General features: G+C 37.1%; 1 protein-coding gene and 1 long non-coding RNA gene across 3 annotated transcripts in view; both read left to right on the forward strand.

Annotated features, from left to right (window-relative positions):
- The window catches only part of SMAD5 (SMAD family member 5), a 51,066-nt gene extending 35,293 nt beyond the window's left edge, over positions 1 to 15,773 (forward strand). For both annotated transcript variants that reach the window (XM_045489757.1, XM_045489768.1), the window contains exons 5-7: positions 7,076 to 7,297; positions 9,216 to 9,472; positions 10,869 to 15,773. In XM_045489757.1, the coding sequence (XP_045345713.1) occupies positions 7,076 to 7,297; positions 9,216 to 9,472; positions 10,869 to 11,012 (623 nt within the window). In that variant the 3' untranslated portion in view covers positions 11,013 to 15,773. The remainder of the gene's footprint in view (positions 1 to 7,075; positions 7,298 to 9,215; positions 9,473 to 10,868) is intronic.
- On the forward strand, positions 503 to 3,245 carry LOC123604093. Its single transcript, XR_006715217.1, has 3 exons — positions 503 to 1,416; positions 2,462 to 2,465; positions 3,233 to 3,245. It is a non-coding gene; the product is annotated as an uncharacterized LOC123604093 (long non-coding RNA).
- Positions 15,774 to 18,098: the final 2,325 nt, after the last annotated feature.

Raw genomic sequence — 18,098 nt, forward strand, 5'->3', positions numbered from 1 at the left:
TGATTTTCGTATATTAATCCCCTAACCTGCAACCTTGCTGACCTCATTTATTCTAGTAGGGTTTTTTTGTGTGTGTATGCAAATTCCTTAGGGTCTTATGAATACAGGAACAGGTAAATAAAAAACAGCATTATACTTATCCTATCCAGTGTGGATGCCTTTTAACCTCTCTCTCTCTCTCATTAGTATTATTAGAGGGCATATATGAAAACCTACAGCTGTCACCATCTTTAATGGTAAAACACTAGATTACTTTCCCCATACAATTGAAGATGTGGGGTGTGTGTGTGGCACGCGCGCACGCGCACACACACACACACACACACACACATTTATGTTTATGAATATATTACTCAGCCATCAAAAAGAATGAAAATTTGCCGTTTCCAATAACGTGTATGAAACTAGAATGTATTATGCTAAGCGAAATAAGCAGAGACGAGTATCATATGAGGTCACTCATGTGGAATTTAAGAAACAAAACAGATGAACATATGGGAAGGTGGGGGGGAGGAGAAAAAAGGAAAACAAAGCACAAGAGACTCAACGATAGAGAACAAACAGGGTTGATGGAGGGAGGTGGGTGGGAGATGGTCTGGGTGGGTGACAGGTATTAAGAACGGCACTTGTGATGAGCCCTGGGTGTTGTATGTAAGTGGTGAGTCACTGAATTCTACTTCTGAAATCAATATTGCACTGCATGTTATCTAACTAAAATTAAAAAAGAAAAAAAAAGACAAGGATGCCTGCTCTCACCACTTGTACTTACCACTGTTCTGGCCGTAAACTACTAGGTCTCTTCTATTCCTAGTTTTCTGAGAATTTTTACCATGAATGGATGGTGGATTTTGTTAGAAGCTTTTTCCGCATCTGTCGAGATGATCAGATGAGGTTTTGTTCTTTTTTCTAACAGTAAGGTGTATTACATGAACTTGAAACCAATCTTTTATTCCTGGGATATTTCCGTATGGTGTATAATCTTTTTTTTTACATGTTTCTAGATTAGATTTACTGATAATTTTGTTGAGTGTTTTTACTTGTGTATTCATGAGGAAGGGATAGTGGTATGCAGTTTTGTTCGGTTGTCTTTATTCAGCATTGATATCAGGGTAATAATGACATCATGGAATGAGTTGGTAACTGTTCCCTCCTATTTTTGGAAGAGTTTGTTTGTATTATTTCTTCTTTAAATATTTGATAGAATTTACCAGTGAAGATATTTGGGCTTGGACTTTTCTTTGTGGGGAAATTTAATTCCTGTTCAATTTCCTTGATTCTGTCATTCTATTCAGAGTCTCTGGGTTTTTTGTTTGTTTGTTTGTTTGAGTCAGTTTTGGTAATTTGTATCTTGCTAGGAGTTTGTTCACTTTGTCTAGATTGTCTAATTGTTGACATAAAGTTTTTTGTGGTACTTCTGTGGGGGTTAGTGGTGATGTCTTCATTTCTGATTTTGGTAATTTGTGTCTTGCTCTTTTTTTCTTGGTTGGTTTTTAGTTAAAGGGTTGTTAATTTTGTTGATCTTTTGAAAGAACCAGCTTTTCTCTTTTTCACGGATTTCCAGTCCAGTCTGTCTTATTTTCTTTATTCTGCTTACTCTAGCCTTAGTTTGCTTCTCTTTCTATAGTTTCTTAAGGTGAAATCTTAGGTTATTGGTTTGAGTTGTTTCTTTTTTAGCATAGGAGTTCAAACCCTTAACTTCTGATACGTTTTGTTTTCAGATTTATTCAGTTCACAATATTTTTAAATTTCCCTTGTGATTTCTTACTTTGACCCTTTGTTTATTTAGCAACATGTTCATCAGTTTCCATATATTTCAGGATTTCCCCAGTATTTTCTGTTGGTTCCTAATTTAATTCCGTTGTGGGAATATAAAGCATTGAACCTAAATTGTATGAGTTTCGTTCTTTTTAAAACTTACTGAGAATTGTTTTATGCATGTTTTTGTACAGCCTGTGACCTAAGAATGGTTTTTAGATTATTAAAGAGTCGTTGAGGTGCCTGGGTGGCTCAGTTGGTTAAGCGTCCGATTTCTGCTCAGGTCATGATCTCACGGTTCGTGAGTTCAAGCCCTGCGTCGGGCTCTGTGCTGACAGCTCAGAGCCTGGAGCCTGCTTCAGATTCTGTGTCTCCCTCTCTCTCTGCCCCTACCTAGCTTGTACTCTGTCTCTCTCTCAAAAATAAATAAACATTAAAAAAAATGAAAAAAAAAGTTGTTAAAGATGAATACGTGACAAAGATAGTCTGTAGCTTTCAAAATCTAAAATATTTGCATCTCACTTGGTCATGGAATTTAATCCTTCTTGTGTCTTGCTGGATTTAGCGGGCAGAGAAGGTTTGCCAGCTTCTGGCAGAGCAGTGGTCTATTTTAGAGACTAATTCCATGTGTTTGTGGGAAAAAAACTGTTTATTTTGATACCATAGGATGTCTTAAGATCTGTGGATTTTAGTTACATCAAGTTAGTAGTGTTGTTCAGGTCCTCTGTATCCTTGCTTATTTTCTTTCTAATTGTTCTATCAGTGATTGAGAGTGTGAGATTGCAGGTTGGGGCATCTCCAACTATTGCTGTTGAATCCTTTATTTCTACTTCCATTCCTGTTGGTTTTTGCTTCATATACTTTGAGGGCTCTGTTGGTAAAGTGAGCAATTTGGTATCCTTAAGTATATGCACAGTGTTGTGCAACCATCACTACTATCCATTTCCAGAACTTTCCATTGTCTCAAACAGAACTCTTCCCATTAAACAGTAACTGCCCATCCCCCCTCCACTTAGCTCCTTGGTAGCTGCCATTCTACTTTCTGTCTCTGAATTTGCCTATCTAAGTGGAATCATACAATATTTGTCTTTTTGTGGCTGACTTCTTTCACTTAGCCTAATCTTTTCAAGGTTTATCCATGTTATAGCATGTGTCAGAATCTCATGTCTTTAAAGACTGAATGTGTTCTCTCGTATGCACGTTATTATATGCACTTCTGTGCCACATTTTGTTAATCCATTTATCGGTTGATGGACATTTGGGTTGTTTCTACCTTTTGGTAGAATAGTGAATAATGCCACTATGAATATTGTTGTCTAGGTATTTATTCGACTCTCTGCTTTTAATTCATTTGGATCCTATTCCTGGGAGTAGAATGACTGGATTTTGTGGTGATTCTGTTTAACTTTTTGAGGAACTGCCAAACTTTTTTTCCACAGCGGCTGTACCATTTACATTTCCCCTAGCAGGGCATTAGAGTTCTCATTTCTCTACATTCTTGCCAACTCTTGTTATTTTCCATGTTTCTTGTTTTGTTTCATTTTTGTTTTTTTATGTAATGGCTATCCTAATGGGTGTGAAGTGGTATCTCATTGTCTGTCTAAAGTCACTGTGTTTTGAGACCTTAAACTCCTTAGTATATGACCAGTTAGAAGAAGTAAGGTACTGCCATTTTACACATTTCTTAAAAGGATGGTGTTTATGTGTACTTTGCGTGTGTTTGTGATGATACCATATGAGTGTATGTCACATGTGTTTTCCCAGGACCCCCGCATTTCTCAAAATAGTTAAATTTCAGGCCTCCCTAGTAGTTTTGTTAATGTGTGAATAATATCTTTGCTTTTTCAAGTCTAGAATTTATCTAGGAATTTTGTCATACTAATTTTCTTGTAATTCATAGAATCTCCCTTCATTTGGATCAAAATGTCTCAGGCATGAATTTCTGGATGTGAATTCTTGCACCTCCACTTATTCGCTTTGCAGCCTAAGATGGCTTTTTAAATCTCTCAGCTTCCCTTTCTCCATTTGTAAATTAAACAGAGAGAATGTCTGCACAGGAATTGTTAGTTGTTGATTGGATTAGATGCTCTGTGTAATGACCATGGCATACCGCGTCAGGAAATACCCAGTGAATGGTGTTCTCATCCTCCTTGAAAATACGGAGAGGATTTACTTCACCTGTCATTTTCCTTTTCCTCTTTCTCCTGACTGTGCAGAGGGCAGAGTGCAGTTTCCTGCTGTTGTGTGTGAGACACTCCTTGCTGTACTGTTTGTCTCGGCCTAACAGCTTAGTCCCTTTAGAGGAACTTGGCACTCAAGTCTTCTTGCCCTCCTTAGATGTCTTTTTTCACCGAAGTTTCCTGTCATTTCAGTCCTATTTTGTGTTTTTTCTCTCTGTTTTCTTTGACAGATAGGTGACAGAAGGGAACTCAGAGTTAAACTGTAGCACCTTGAATTGCCAGTTGACAGTGTGTCCCTTGCCTTGAGCAGAGACAAAGCTCTTCATTCTCTTCTTTTTTTCCAAACCAAAATTGTCTTTTTAGTTGTGCTTAGCATTTTTTCTCTGCAAGCTTCTGCTTGGCTCTGGCTTTCCTGATACTATTCTTAAAACTGCCTGAAACTCATTTGTCTGTGTCTGGTTATGGGCCCCTCCCTGTTCCATCTTTTGTATAAACTTCTTTAAATTCTGACCTCTTAGGACTTCTCTTTATGGGTCCACATTGGTTTATTTTTCTCTGGTCCTGCTTATCTGAATTCTTTGCAGTTGAATAACCAGTGCTGAGTTTATAAAAGTTAACCAATTCTTTTGCATGGCCTGCCTCGGCCACATAGCCACTCTTAAGGGTTTTTGGACATTTTTTTATGTCTGTCTTTTTTGAAAGAAAACTTGAGGGTTCATCACTTATCTTCCTCATTTCAGCCTCAAGAAAGAAACCCTGTGAGCATTGGAAGAAGAGTTTCATGTGTCCCTCCCGTCCATTGCATCCATTAGGAATTGTTGACTTTCACAACAATAAGATTTTGGCCGATAGTTGATGTATAAATCTTTTTCCGTAGGCAGTTCTGGCCTTTAACATTAGTATGTATACCACCTTTTACCAAAGTTAATGCTCACTTAGTTGTGTGTGTGTGAGCGTGTGTGTGTGTGTTTTCAACAGACTTTATTTTTTATATGAGTTTTAGGTTCACAGCAAATAAGAGTATAAAAGTACAGGTCATTCTCACCTCCCACCCCCACCCCCGCCTCCACACATGCACAGCCTGGCCAGCTACCAAAACCCTACACTGGAGTGGTCCATTTCTTACAATTGATGAACCTGTCTTTACCATCATTATCATCCCAAATTGATAATTTACATTAGAGGCCGTTTTTGGTGTGTGTTTTGTGGATTGTAACAAATGAATAGTAGCGAAGTATATGGAAGTATACCTATGGTATACAGAATAGTTTCACAGCCCTAAAAATCCTCTATGCTTTGCCTGCTCATCCCTCATTCATCCTTCATTCCCTCTGACTCCTGGTAATTTTTCTGTCTCCATAGTTTTGCCTTTTCCAAAATGTCATCTAATTAGAATCATCTAGTATGCAGCCTCGTCACATTGGTTTCTTTCACAGAGTAACATGCATTTAAGTTTCATCTCTTTTCATGGTTTGATAGCTCATGTCTCTGTTGAGCTGAATAATATTCTGTCATCTGGGTGTACCAGAGTTTGTTATCCACTCACCTACCGAAGGACATCTTGCTTGCTTTTAAGTTTTGGCAAATATGAATAAGGCTGCTGTACACATCTATGTGTAGGTTTTTATGTGGAATAAATTTTTAGCTCCTTTGGGTAAATACTGAGCGTGTTTGCTGGTATATGGTTATATGGTAAGAGTATGTTAAGTTTTGTAAGAAACTGCCAAACTGTCTTCCAAAGTGGCTGTACCATTTTACATTCCCACTAGCAGTGAATCAGAATTCTTACGGCTCCACATACTCACCAGCATTTGGTGTTGGCCCTCTTGTGGATTTTGGCCATTCTAATGTCCCTATATGTCCCTATAATGTCACTGCCATCTATAGTGGTATTTTACTGCTATTTTAATTTGCATTTACTGATGGCATACAATGTGGGGCCTCTTTTCATATGCTTATTTGTTATGTGTCTATCTTCTTTGAATGAGGTGGCTGTTTATGTATTTAATCCATTTTGTTTAATTCGGTTATTTATTTTCTTGTTGGATTTTAAGAGTTCTTTGTATATTTTGGATAATAGTCCTGTACCAGATATGTCTTCTGCATGTATGGACAGAGGATCTGAATAGACATTTTTCCAAAGAAGGCATAAAGATGGCAACAGACATACGAAAAGATGCTCAGTGTCATTAATCATCAGGGAAATGCAAATCAAATCACAGTGAGACACACCCCACACCAGGCTGAGCAGCTAGTATCAAAAAGACAAGAAATAAGGATTGACGAGGATGTGGAGAAAAGAGAACCTGGTACACTATTTGTGGGAGTGTAGATTGGGGCAGCCACTGTGGAAAACAATACTCAGATTCCTCAAAAATTTAAAAATAGAAACACTGTATTTTCTAGTAATCCCACTTCTGGTTATTTATCCAAAGAAAGTGAAAACACTATTTTTTTTTTTTTTTGAAAACACTAATTTGAAAAGATATCTGCACCTCTGTGTTTGTTGCAGCATTATTTACAATAGCCAAGATACGGGAGCAACCTAAGTGTCCATTGGTACATAAGTGGATAAAGGAGATTTATACACAGTGGAATATTACTCAGCCATAAAAATGAGATCTTGCCATTTTGCATCAACATAGATGGATCTAGAGGCTGGCTACTCTGCTAAGTGACATAAGTCACAAATACAAATTTGTCACAAAGACAAATACCATATGATTTTACACATGTGTTGTATAATGTGGTGTGGTGACTGGTGGTAACTGCTCGTATTGTGGTGAGCGGTGAGTGATGTATAGGGATTATCTAATCACTGCGTTGTATGCCTGGAACTAAAGTGATATTGTATGTCAACTATACATCAGTAATAAAAATTTTAAAGAAAAAAAAATTAATGTGATGTTGCCTATCCTTGTATTTGTATTTGATAATTTTTCAAATCATCATATTCAAGGCATTTTTTTTTTTTTGATACAGACTCAAAGCCAGGGAGGAACAATGAGATTTAAGTGGAATATCTGAAAGTATTTTTCATAGAGTGCTTGGGTTTGGTTAAAGGGAAACAAAGAATCTGGGGTTTCTAATTCACTCATTAAATGTTTTGTTTTTTGTATTTTTGTCTGGTTTGTTTACAGATGTTCAGCCTGTTGCCTATGAGGAGCCCAAACATTGGTGTTCAATTGTCTACTATGAATTAAACAATCGTGTTGGGGAGGCTTTTCATGCATCTTCTACTAGCGTGTTAGTGGATGGATTCACAGACCCTTCAAATAACAAAAGTAGATTCTGCTTGGGGCTGTTGTCAAACGTTAATCGTAATTCAACAATTGAAAACACTAGACGACATATTGGAAAAGGTAATTTTGTCATTTCCCTGCGTTCAGTTGAAATGAGTCCTTTGCTGTACTTGCCATTTACCATGTATCATGGAAGGTGCTGGTGCAGAAGATGAGCCTAGAGCATGGGTGCTGCTCTCCAGTTCTGCTGGTGAATGTATTAAGACCTAATCAGTCCTCTTTTCCTTATCCTGCTTAGTTTTTCTTCTTAGTACTTAGGATCTGAAATTATATTATTTCTGTGTTTATTTTTTGAGTATCTTCCTGATTGGAATGTAAGCTTTACAGAAATACGCATTGTCCATAACAGTATTTTCAGCAGTGCCTGGCTCATAGTAAATACACAGCAAATATTTGTGAAATATAGGAGTGCTGGTGGAAGAGTAGAATTTATTAATTGAGGTATTTGTGGAGTATTTTGAGTTGAAGTGCCTTGTAAGAATTTCTCTTATGTTGGAGGAGCCGGGTTACAGGTAGGGAATCCAATTTGAATTATACAAGTTTCCAGTGGCTTCACCACTATTCCTCCTGCCTTTTAAATTCAGGTAACAAGGTTTTGTTTATATTTCATCCTGCAAGACAGTTGCCACAACAAACAAGGAACTTTCCACACCTCAGTGAAAGGGCAGAGTCCCATGCATCAAGTGGCCAGGAAGGAAACCTATCCCAGGTGGAGTGTATTACCTGTCTCCTAAGAAGTGTAGTTTTTACCACTTGCTGTTTTTGGCTTCTTTGATTTGAGAAAGTCTTAGTCCAAGTTAGGAGAAGATGTACATAATTATCGTTGTAAAGTGATTTCTTGTAGAAGAGATTCAGCAAAATACTATGGCCAAAAATAAGTTGAAAAGAAAGTTTCCATTCTTTTTTGACTCTTGCCATCTTGGTGCAATTTTATAGGTGAAATGCCTCACTTCTATGCATTGATTTTCGCACTACAGTAGGGTAATTTAAGAGAAATCTACTTGGTGAATTCTTAGTTCTGGAATCTGTTTTCCCTTTTTTTCTAGTACCCAGTTCTAGGATCCCTTCTTCTGTGTGCCATTTTTATTTGCTCAGAAACAAAACACAGCTTTTCATATCACAGCCTGATACAAGTCTGTGACTCACATGTGTATGGGGTATGTGTTATAAAGATGGTCTTATTAGCACTGTTTGGGTAGTGAAAAGTTGGAAATAACCTAAACTTTAACTACATAATTTGAAGTTTTAATATTGAAATTACATTTATATATTATTTACATATATATTTTTTAAATAGAAAAAACATTCTTTTTAGGGCAAGTGAAATAAATCTGTTTAGAACCCCTTCCTGTGAACTGAAATTACATATGTGGTTTAGGGTCTCTTTTTTTTTTTTTTTTTTTTTTAAGTTTATATATTTATTTTGAAAGGGAGAGAACGAACAAGGGCGGGGCCAAGAGAGAAGGGGGACAGAGGATCCCGAGGGGGGACAGAGGATCCCAGGGGGGTTCTGTGCTGACAGCAGAGAGGATTTAGGGTCTTTGAATGCTGCTGTACCCTCCATTAGTAAAAAGAGTGCAAAACACTCTGCCAACTGACTCTATGATAGTTAAGAGCGCCAGCTTTCCTTTGAAAGGACTCATCATAGGTGCCTTTTTTGTCTTTTTGCCTTCGCTTTCTCTCATAGAGCTAACAAGTGATTGTTGGCAAAGAGAAGACAACCTAAGAACTGATAAACGTAATAATCTGCCAGCCTGAGGGTTAAGTCTTGGTTACTTGAGGACCACTGTAGAATTTAGGCAGACATTAACCTCTTCCTTATCTTCGGCACCATAGGCCCTCTAGTGGTAGCTTCTACCTCCAGACTTTGCGCGGTTGCTGTGGATTAGTGGGTGTTCTTGGTTGCACCGCAGACAGCCTCTTTGATTTCATTATACTGATTTATTAAGGTGAGTCTCGGAATGCTCGTCTTTTTAAGGTGTTCATCTGTACTACGTTGGTGGCGAGGTGTACGCGGAGTGCCTCAGTGACAGCAGCATATTTGTACAGAGTAGGAACTGCAACTTTCATCACGGCTTTCATCCTACCACTGTCTGTAAGATTCCCAGCAGTTGCAGCCTCAAAATTTTTAACAATCAAGAGTTCGCTCAGCTTCTGGCTCAGTCTGTCAACCATGGGTTTGAGGCGGTGTATGAGCTCACCAAAATGTGTACCATTCGAATGAGTTTTGTCAAGGTGAGTGGGTTGTAAGCTGTAGCTTAATTTGAGTCACTGTAAATATGTAGTTCATATTTCTATAGGTTATGATTCTAAAAAGTAATTCTTAAAATGCCAGGTGGGATTTACTTTTGACTTGACTTAATAGGTTTTTAAATGATGTTGTTGAATTTAAGGCTTTAACCACTCAATAGGTCTAAGTAGTAATTTTATAATCCAGACATTATAAAATGCATAGTACTGACAATGATTTTGATATGAATAGGGGCTGAATTTATAAAGAATTTCAATTAAAGACTAAATTGCTAGAAAGCATTTCACATTAAAATTGCTTTTCAAGTTCTTTAACCTCTGCAATTTCAATTGTTATTAGATCCCACTGGAGTGACTTAAAAAATTCTTCAGAATACTAATATTATCTTCCAGGTATTTAACCTCTGTTATTAAGGATTTGCAAAGTTGAATGTTTCAAATTTATCATTTGCTCTTGGCCTGATTTCATTGGCATTCCAAAGATGATGGTTCATGAGTAAAATTAGGGAAGAGTTTTAGTTGATACATTTAAACATCCTGTACTACATCCACTTGATCCTTACGGATTTAGCCAAAGAAGAGCATCTGTGAAATGCTGCATGTGGACTTTTTTTTTTGACATTCAGAAGAATAGTCCAGTGTTTCCTTACTGTTTTGCTATAGGTCTGTTTTATGCATCACTTTATCAGCAGCCCCGAAGGCATGCCCCTCTCCATAGAAACCTAACTTTTGTGTATTTAATTTCTACTCCACCACCCCTAAGCCTAATTTATCCATGCCAGCACTACTTTAAGCAGTAAAGCAGAGGATTTGGTAAATCCAGGCAAATAAAAGTGAAAAAATATATTTTAATCTTTATCTAGAGTTTTAGGTTAAAATATTCCAGCTTCTTTCATCCCAGCTACATTAATTACATTTGCATGCATTGATGAGATCTACAGTGCCTTCCTTAACTGATAGTTAAAAAACAAAACAAAACAAAAAAAAAAAACCCCAAACCTAAAAACTAAAAGCTTTTTCCTAACAAAATCTGATGTGAATGTACATGAGACTGTAAGTTTTGTTTATCTCATTAAGTGAGAATGTATCTCACTGCAGAAATACTTATGTTTTAATTATGAGATACTGTACTGTATTAACTTTCTAAACTTAAAAAAAAAAAGAATTCTAAAACCTATCTTGTTCCAAGGATTTCTATTAAGGGACTCCTATCTCTTTCCAAAAGTTCTGCAACTCTGTTGCTTTGAATTCCATGGTGAATCCTAAGATTGGTTTGGTGATCTCTATTGTTAAAGTATCTTTTTGTTAGTATGTTAAAATTGGTTTAGACTGGTTTACAGTTTAAAGAAGGCTTTGCTGTGATATCTTTTCATTTTCTTAGGGCTGGGGAGCAGAATATCACCGGCAGGATGTTACCAGCACCCCGTGTTGGATTGAGATTCATCTTCATGGGCCTCTTCAGTGGCTGGATAAAGTCCTTACTCAGATGGGTTCCCCTCTGAACCCCATATCTTCCGTCTCATAGTGCAGAAGTAGTCTTTTCAATTATATTATTCGTGGACTCATTTTAATTTTAGGGAAACTTTTCAGTACAGATACTGTGAGCTTACATGGAAAACAGATATTACAGCTTTTTTTTTTTTCTACATAATTGTGACCAATACATTTGTATTTTGTGACGAATCTACATTTGTTTGTTATTCGTGTTCATGTGATTAACTCTCAAAAGTGTTGTGAAAAATGTAAAGTAGAAGTATTGTACCCCAAATTCACAGGTTTGGCGTTGATCTTAAACTGGAACATAATTTTGCCTTATTGTCCCAACAACCTGTTACTTGTTCAGTTTCTTGGAAAATTATAATGCGTCACATGATGAAAAATTATAATAGAAAAAGAAAGTATGTGGTGAAAATTCTTCCCTTCTACTTTTAACCCTACGGGAAATGTACTTTTTCCAGTTTCTTTGTCCTACCAGTGTTAAGAAAGTGTAGTTCGTTGTTTTCTGAAAGCATGTGGTAGGAGCTGAAAAGAAACTATAAAAAAAAAAATCTTCTATTTGAAGGAACACTATGCACTGCTCTCACAAGTAGTGTTCAGTAAAAGCAAAGTGATAGTTTTCTAGATGATGTCATAAAAATGTACATTTACTACAGCTAAGTGTTTGTCAGTCTGTTGTGGCTTCATTCAGTATATCTTTTGTAAAACATTTCCTTTTTTTAAGAAAAATTATTGTAAACACCAGATCTCCAGTATATGTCATTTACTCCGAGTCTGTCCCGAGTACTACTTTATAGCTAGTGCATGCACGGCCTTGTTCAGCTTGGCTACTTTTGGCCACTGTTGCAAGAACTCTAACTTTGACATGCATTAATCTTCTGTTTTGCACTTTGATGGGTGACAGTTTTTAGTGTAACCTTTTGTGTAACACACTCAAGTGACTTGGACTTCGATGCTCATCCTTACTCACTTGGTACCCCTTTTGTATTAACAAACACTGCGGTTTATAGATTACAGTTGTAGGAAGTTAGACTTTTTCTACCTTTTTTGTATTTTCGACCTAGTTTATAAGACTGTTATTCTGTAGCTCCAATGTAAGGTGCCTTTCTAATTGCCTACCACTCTCTGGGTGTCACTCGTGTTGGAAAGTCACACACTCCTCCCATTGCTCTTACTGGCGTCAGTTGCCCCTAGTAAGGAAAGGACCTGTGTGCGGTAGCCGTAAGAACCTCTTCGGTCTGACCCTGGGTTGGGGCTGCTGGTCTGGTACTTAAACGAGTAAGCAGTGGTTGTTGAGATAGTTGATTTTGAAATAGTCACGTATCAGAGAATGCAGACTATTCTCTCAGTTCCCACGTATGCTCTGTTTTTTCCCATTTATTAGCACTTCCATGGATGCTAATGTCCCAGAACACTAGTCCTCCGAGAGGAAAGACACGAAAACTCTAAAATACCTGTTCGTTCAGTCATGCTTGAAGGAAGGACTTTTAACCTCTCTTTCTAGAGAGCAGCCAAATGGACACTTGGTTATGGCATGAGAACAAAGATGTTATTTTGAAAAAAAGTGACCTAATTTACCTCTCAGAGAAAGCTATTTTCTGGTGCCTTTTGAAAGTATATGGAGCCATGTCAGTCTTCTATTTAAAGTGCTAGTTTGGTTTGACTTTCTCTCCTTTGCCCTTTCTGCATTTTTTGAGGAAAGGAGAATACAGTTCTTTTTTTCTGTGACATTATTTATTGCTTTTACAAAGTGCAGCCAGTGGATGGCTTTAGTTCTGTCAGATGAAGTGCCATATATGTTTCAGCTCACAGTCCTTTGCTGGGTCAAAGGATACTTTCTGACAGTCACCTGAGCCTTCAACATAAGTAAGTTTTATGTGACCTGCATTCTTAATCTTCCACATTTGTGTCAGCCACATGAAAGAGAATTATTTGCCTAGTGTTAGAACCTAGCTATTTATGTCGTTCTTTTACTTACCAGGCTTATGGCATTATCTTTGGAACAAATGTGTAGGAAGAAACCACCCAGGTTGAATGACGGATACGTGTAATCAACTTCCATGGACTTGAACTGGTGGAAACTGTTGAATTGTTTTATTGATGTTTTCAATTGATTTAATTAAAAATTGTTTTTATTCATGTTATGGTCTTTAGAGTTGTTGAGATTTTATGCGATTGGTCTTTTCTGTCTTTTCCTTAAGGAGTTGTGTCTCATGAAGGTCATTACTGAAGCTATTGACCGTTGCTTCTGTAATTCCAGGGTGTGTCCAAAATCTATGGATGGGAAGTAAAAATTGCCAGTGAGATCTTAAAAACTAAAATTCTGACCAATGAAGACACTTCTGAAAGAAACCATTTCAGAAAATTACAGTTTTAAATTTTTATTTAGACTTTGGAATGTTTCATGGTCAAATTTATGAAAACATCACCACTAGAACAATCAGACATTTCATATTAATATTTGCAAGCTGAAAAGAGTAGAGCCTGGGAATAATAAAATTACAACCAGGTTGGTAAATGCAAAAAGAGAAATAGAATGAAAATTCATCTGAGTAATGAATTAACCCAAGAAAAAAATATTTGGAAAAACAATTTAAGAGTTGCATTTGGACCAGCGTGTTTGTATAATGAAGTATTATGGTCTGTTTGGTATTGCCTGGCTTATATTTTAGAATGTAAACTATTAGGCATGTTATTGATCTTCTGAAGCTAACACTTTTTCTTTAGAGATTAAGACATCAATCAAAATGTCAAGTATATACATCAGAATATAAATCATTTTTCACATTTTATTATTATGTAAGGAACCTATGGTAATAGAATTGGCTGGGTTTCTTAGTTGAAATCCACAGTAAGATTCCTAGGTAGTTCAGTGAGCTATACCTAATAGTATAGAAAGAGGATGTAGCTACTTGATACTTTTCATAACATTTGAGAGTAAGATATCCTTTTAAGATGTAAAATGATCAAGACGTGGTCCCATCTGAAATCTCTTGTCAAGATGAGAACTGGAGCTCACAGGGAACCTGTGGGAAACAGTTCTGTCACAGTGTTCTGTTGAAGAAGATTTGTAGAGAATATGAACTCCTGCCAGTAGCAGAGAACCTCCAGAAAGTCTGATGGTATCTGTTTAAGTACTCTATTTCTGTTCTAGAAAACATCTGATATGCCAGCTTGGATCCATTTCTTTATTCTCTTTATGGTTGTTTGCTCAGTGTTCCTTTGAATCGTTATCACTTCCCCACTTAAAATGTGTTAATGTCTTTTATACTTACTGAAGAAGGAAGACTCTTGATAATTGAGCTTCCGATGATGACTTCAGTTTTGGATCTGTTAACCTTTAAGAGGATCAGAGCCCTTCTTTGTTGTATTACTTAAATCCTTGTTCACTCTCTCAGGTAGGAATATAAATATGTGTTCTCTTCATACCCATCAGCTAGATAAGCAAGGATCTTCTAAGATAGTAGTTAGCATGGTGGTTTCAGGCATGTTTGGTGATTTTTCTGGGAGGTAGTTTTCCTATACATTGGTTTGTGGGTGGTCTCTTGAGATACTAACTAGGGCAGCTTTCTGGGGGGCAGGCTCTTATTTGAGACCCATTTCCTCCAGAGCAGCAGCATTTTCCTCTTTGATAGAGATGGGATTTGGGAGAGGTTTTCTTCGCACAGAAGATGCATGTATGGAAAGTGAGAATTCAAGGCATTTCTTCTGCATAAAGACTTTTGCCTGCTGGACAGAAGCTTGGACAGTTCTTTAGAATTCACTGGGTTATAGTTCAGCATTTCCTAATTATGAGAGGTAACAGTGTTTATCAAGCCTTTGTTTTATTGGATTATTCACAATAGAAACTTAACTTCTAAAATACAACTGTGTTACAACTGAAGTGTTACCCTAAAATTGGATGGTTTGTAAAAACCAGTGAGAGGTATTTTACATAGCAATTTTTTTTTTTAAAGTAAGAGCGTGTGATACAATATTTGCTGGTAGCAATTGCTGTTAAACAAATGATGGGATGTTTGGGTGAAAACATCCAGCCATAGAGTAGGTTTCTTCTGTCATTCATGGCAGAGTGAAAAAGGTGTGCATGGTTTTCATCCAAATAATTCAATTCTTGAAATTGTTAGCAATCATTATAAACCATTGTCCTCTAAGGATTTATTTGAAGATACTGTTATTAAAAAGTTCAGAATTTTGTGTACAGGTAGATTCTTGCCCCCCATTAATAAGTAGTGCCTTCTTGATACTAGCTGGTATTAACTATAATAAAAGTACAGTGAGGCCAAACAATCCCACTTTCCTTATAAAGAAGACATTTTTAGAGTCAGATATTCCTTTCTAATATCATTGGAGATAATGTTGCTTTGATTTATTCACGAAGTATTTTATATGTAGGGACTCTTGAAGATAATAGTTGGGCAAGCTATTGTCTTCTTAATCTGTTTGGTTAAAATTGCATTTTAAGGATCACTTATTTTAAAATTGGATCGGATTGTAATCATGAGAACTGGATGTATGTGTGTACCTGCCCATCTTCTCTTAAAAAGATACTCATATGCAGATGATAAAGACCAAACCAGTGGCTGCAGTATAGGTCCGCTTCTTGTTCTGCTTCTGTTTATGTGGTAGAAAATGAAATTCTAGCAATATGCTTCAATTCTGTTACCTTTTTGATACTTATAAAAATGTATTAGGTTTTACTATACTGTGCTTTTTCAAAGCCATAACTCTTAAGAACTTTGTTTTTGCATATTGTTTGCTAATACTTTATTTTAATAAATCTCAAAACCTGCTTATGTGTCTGTTGGGTCTTTTTATGTGTGTGTGTGTGTGTGTGTTGGGGGGGAAGGGGGTTTCTTTCGGTACTTTCTTTTGACCTAACGTCTTTGACTGAATGGACTTGTAAAAAGGGTGAGTTGACCAGTCGCTGTGACTGGCTGTGTTATCTGTTTGTGTGCGCTAACAATAGGAAATGGATATACCATGCCTCCTTCCTTGGTGGGAGATTGGCTCAGAATGTAGTGTTTCTTCATTCTGTTTGTAAGAGAGTTGATGTGTTTTTCTTTGTTTAGCTTAGTGTAGCTTAGTTGGATTTTGAAAAAGTATTTAGATCTAGAGTCTGGGGTATTTTCATTTAACCGCCAATTTCCCTTCTGTAGATCTATCTGTAAATGAGCGGTCTTGACTGCATGATTGGGAGGTAGAGTAGTAGCTATGGGTTCTGCCTGCCTCCGTGGGAGTCCTGGGCCTCATAGTTCTGTTCGCTTTGTGCCTTTAGGCAAGTTGATTAACCACTCTGTACCTCAGTTTCCTGATCTGTAAAGTGAAAGTCTATAGTATTTTGGGAAAGATTAAAGAAAATACAAATAAAGTACTTAGAGCAGTGCCTGGCACATAAGAACTCATATTTTGATTCTTATTATCTCTTGTATTTCTTCTTCTTTAATTGACAGGAATTATTTCTGATGCTGCTTGACTTCAGTAGATCAACCCTTGATTAGCCACCTTGCCAGGTGACTTTGTTATTATTTTCTCCTTTAAAACATTTTTTTTTTAAATCACAGGTTTTATTAGCCCCACCGAGTACATACTTTTACCACCACTGTGTTGTATATAGGAGAAGTGCAACCTCATTCTAATTAGAAGAGGATGGTGTAAATCTTTGTGCTCCCCACTAGAACAGGAGAAAAACTCACACTAAATATTTCAACCCAAAAGAATAAATCCAAAAGCTCTTATTTTTCTTTTTGGAGAAAAGCCTTCATCAAAATCCATTTCTGCAAATCATTTCCCTATGCCCTTTTACTTTAAGTATAAGGTATTTAGTAGTGACTTCAGTGGCTGTGTTGGAAACATTTTTTTAAAGCATTTTCAAAAGCATTTGTTCTGGCATACTCTTTCACTGAACAGTGAGAGGTGTTGGCTTCTCTCTGATTTAAGATAATTAGTTTTCAAATTGCTGCAGCCCAAACAGTTCAGGTGATGAGGGGATCAGCTGTGACAACTGCTTCATTTTTCTTTCAGATATGACACTCAATAGCTAATGCTGTTCCACATTTACAGCAGTTGCGATGCAGTTCCGATTTTATACATATTTATAAGGAGGCTGTCAGTAGGCTAGGGCAAGCTTATAAGAAAGTACTTAGAGCTCTGGAGTATATATGGTTCAAAGAAGGAAGCATTTTTTTTTAAAGTTCCTCAATTTAACATGTTAACTACTGCTGTATATTTGTTGAATTGGTAAGCCTATTAATAAAGATTTGATTTTTTTAAAAGGTTGTGTGTTCCCTTGATCTAAGTCACTCTGTGGTTGTAGTTTAAAGAAAGGAGGGTGGGACTACAGGGAAGGTATCAAAAGGGAGAGTCGTTGGTCGCTTTTGTAACCATCTCCGTATTAGGGTATGTGGGACAGGAGGTGGAGGGGGCATGCAGGTTGGTGGCCAAGGCTCATTATCTGTATGGTGTCACCTGGATGTGTGTAAAATTTCTGTGAGAGGCAGTTCCTGAGCCAGTTTTTGGATATTCGGGGATCTATTTTGAAAGCTCCTCATACTTTTGTTTTTATCTCTTACCCCTTTCCCTATCCAATAAAAATCTCACCTAATGTTTCTTCATTTTATTTTATTTTATTTCATTTCATTTTTAAAAAATTTTTAATGTTTATTTTTGAGAGAGAGAGGGTGTGAGCGGGGTGGAGAGGCAGAGAGAGAGGAAGACACAGAATCCGAAGCAGGCTCCAGGCTCTGAGCTGTCAGCACGGAATCCAATGCAGGCCTTGAACTCCCTGACCGTGAGATAATGACCTGAGCTGAAGTCGGACGCCTAACCAACTGAGCCACCCAGGCGCCTCAAATGTTACTTCATTTTAAATACTATTTTTGTCTGTGCTCCATGCCGAGGGTTTTAACAGTACAGAAAAGGATAAACTAAAAAAACCACAAACCAGTAGCTAATTGGTACACAAATACGTGTTGTAGCACGTGTACCCTTCTAACCTGTTGGGGTAGACACCCTCCATTTCGTCTTCTCCTTTCTTTGGCAAAAATTGAACTGATTGTGAACAGAGCTGTACTTCCTTTTTTGAAAGAATTCTCAGAAGTTGGTTCGAGAGCGTTTC

This window comes from Leopardus geoffroyi, chromosome A1, assembly GCF_018350155.1.
Source record: "Leopardus geoffroyi isolate Oge1 chromosome A1, O.geoffroyi_Oge1_pat1.0, whole genome shotgun sequence".
NCBI lineage: Eukaryota > Metazoa > Chordata > Mammalia > Carnivora > Felidae > Leopardus > Leopardus geoffroyi.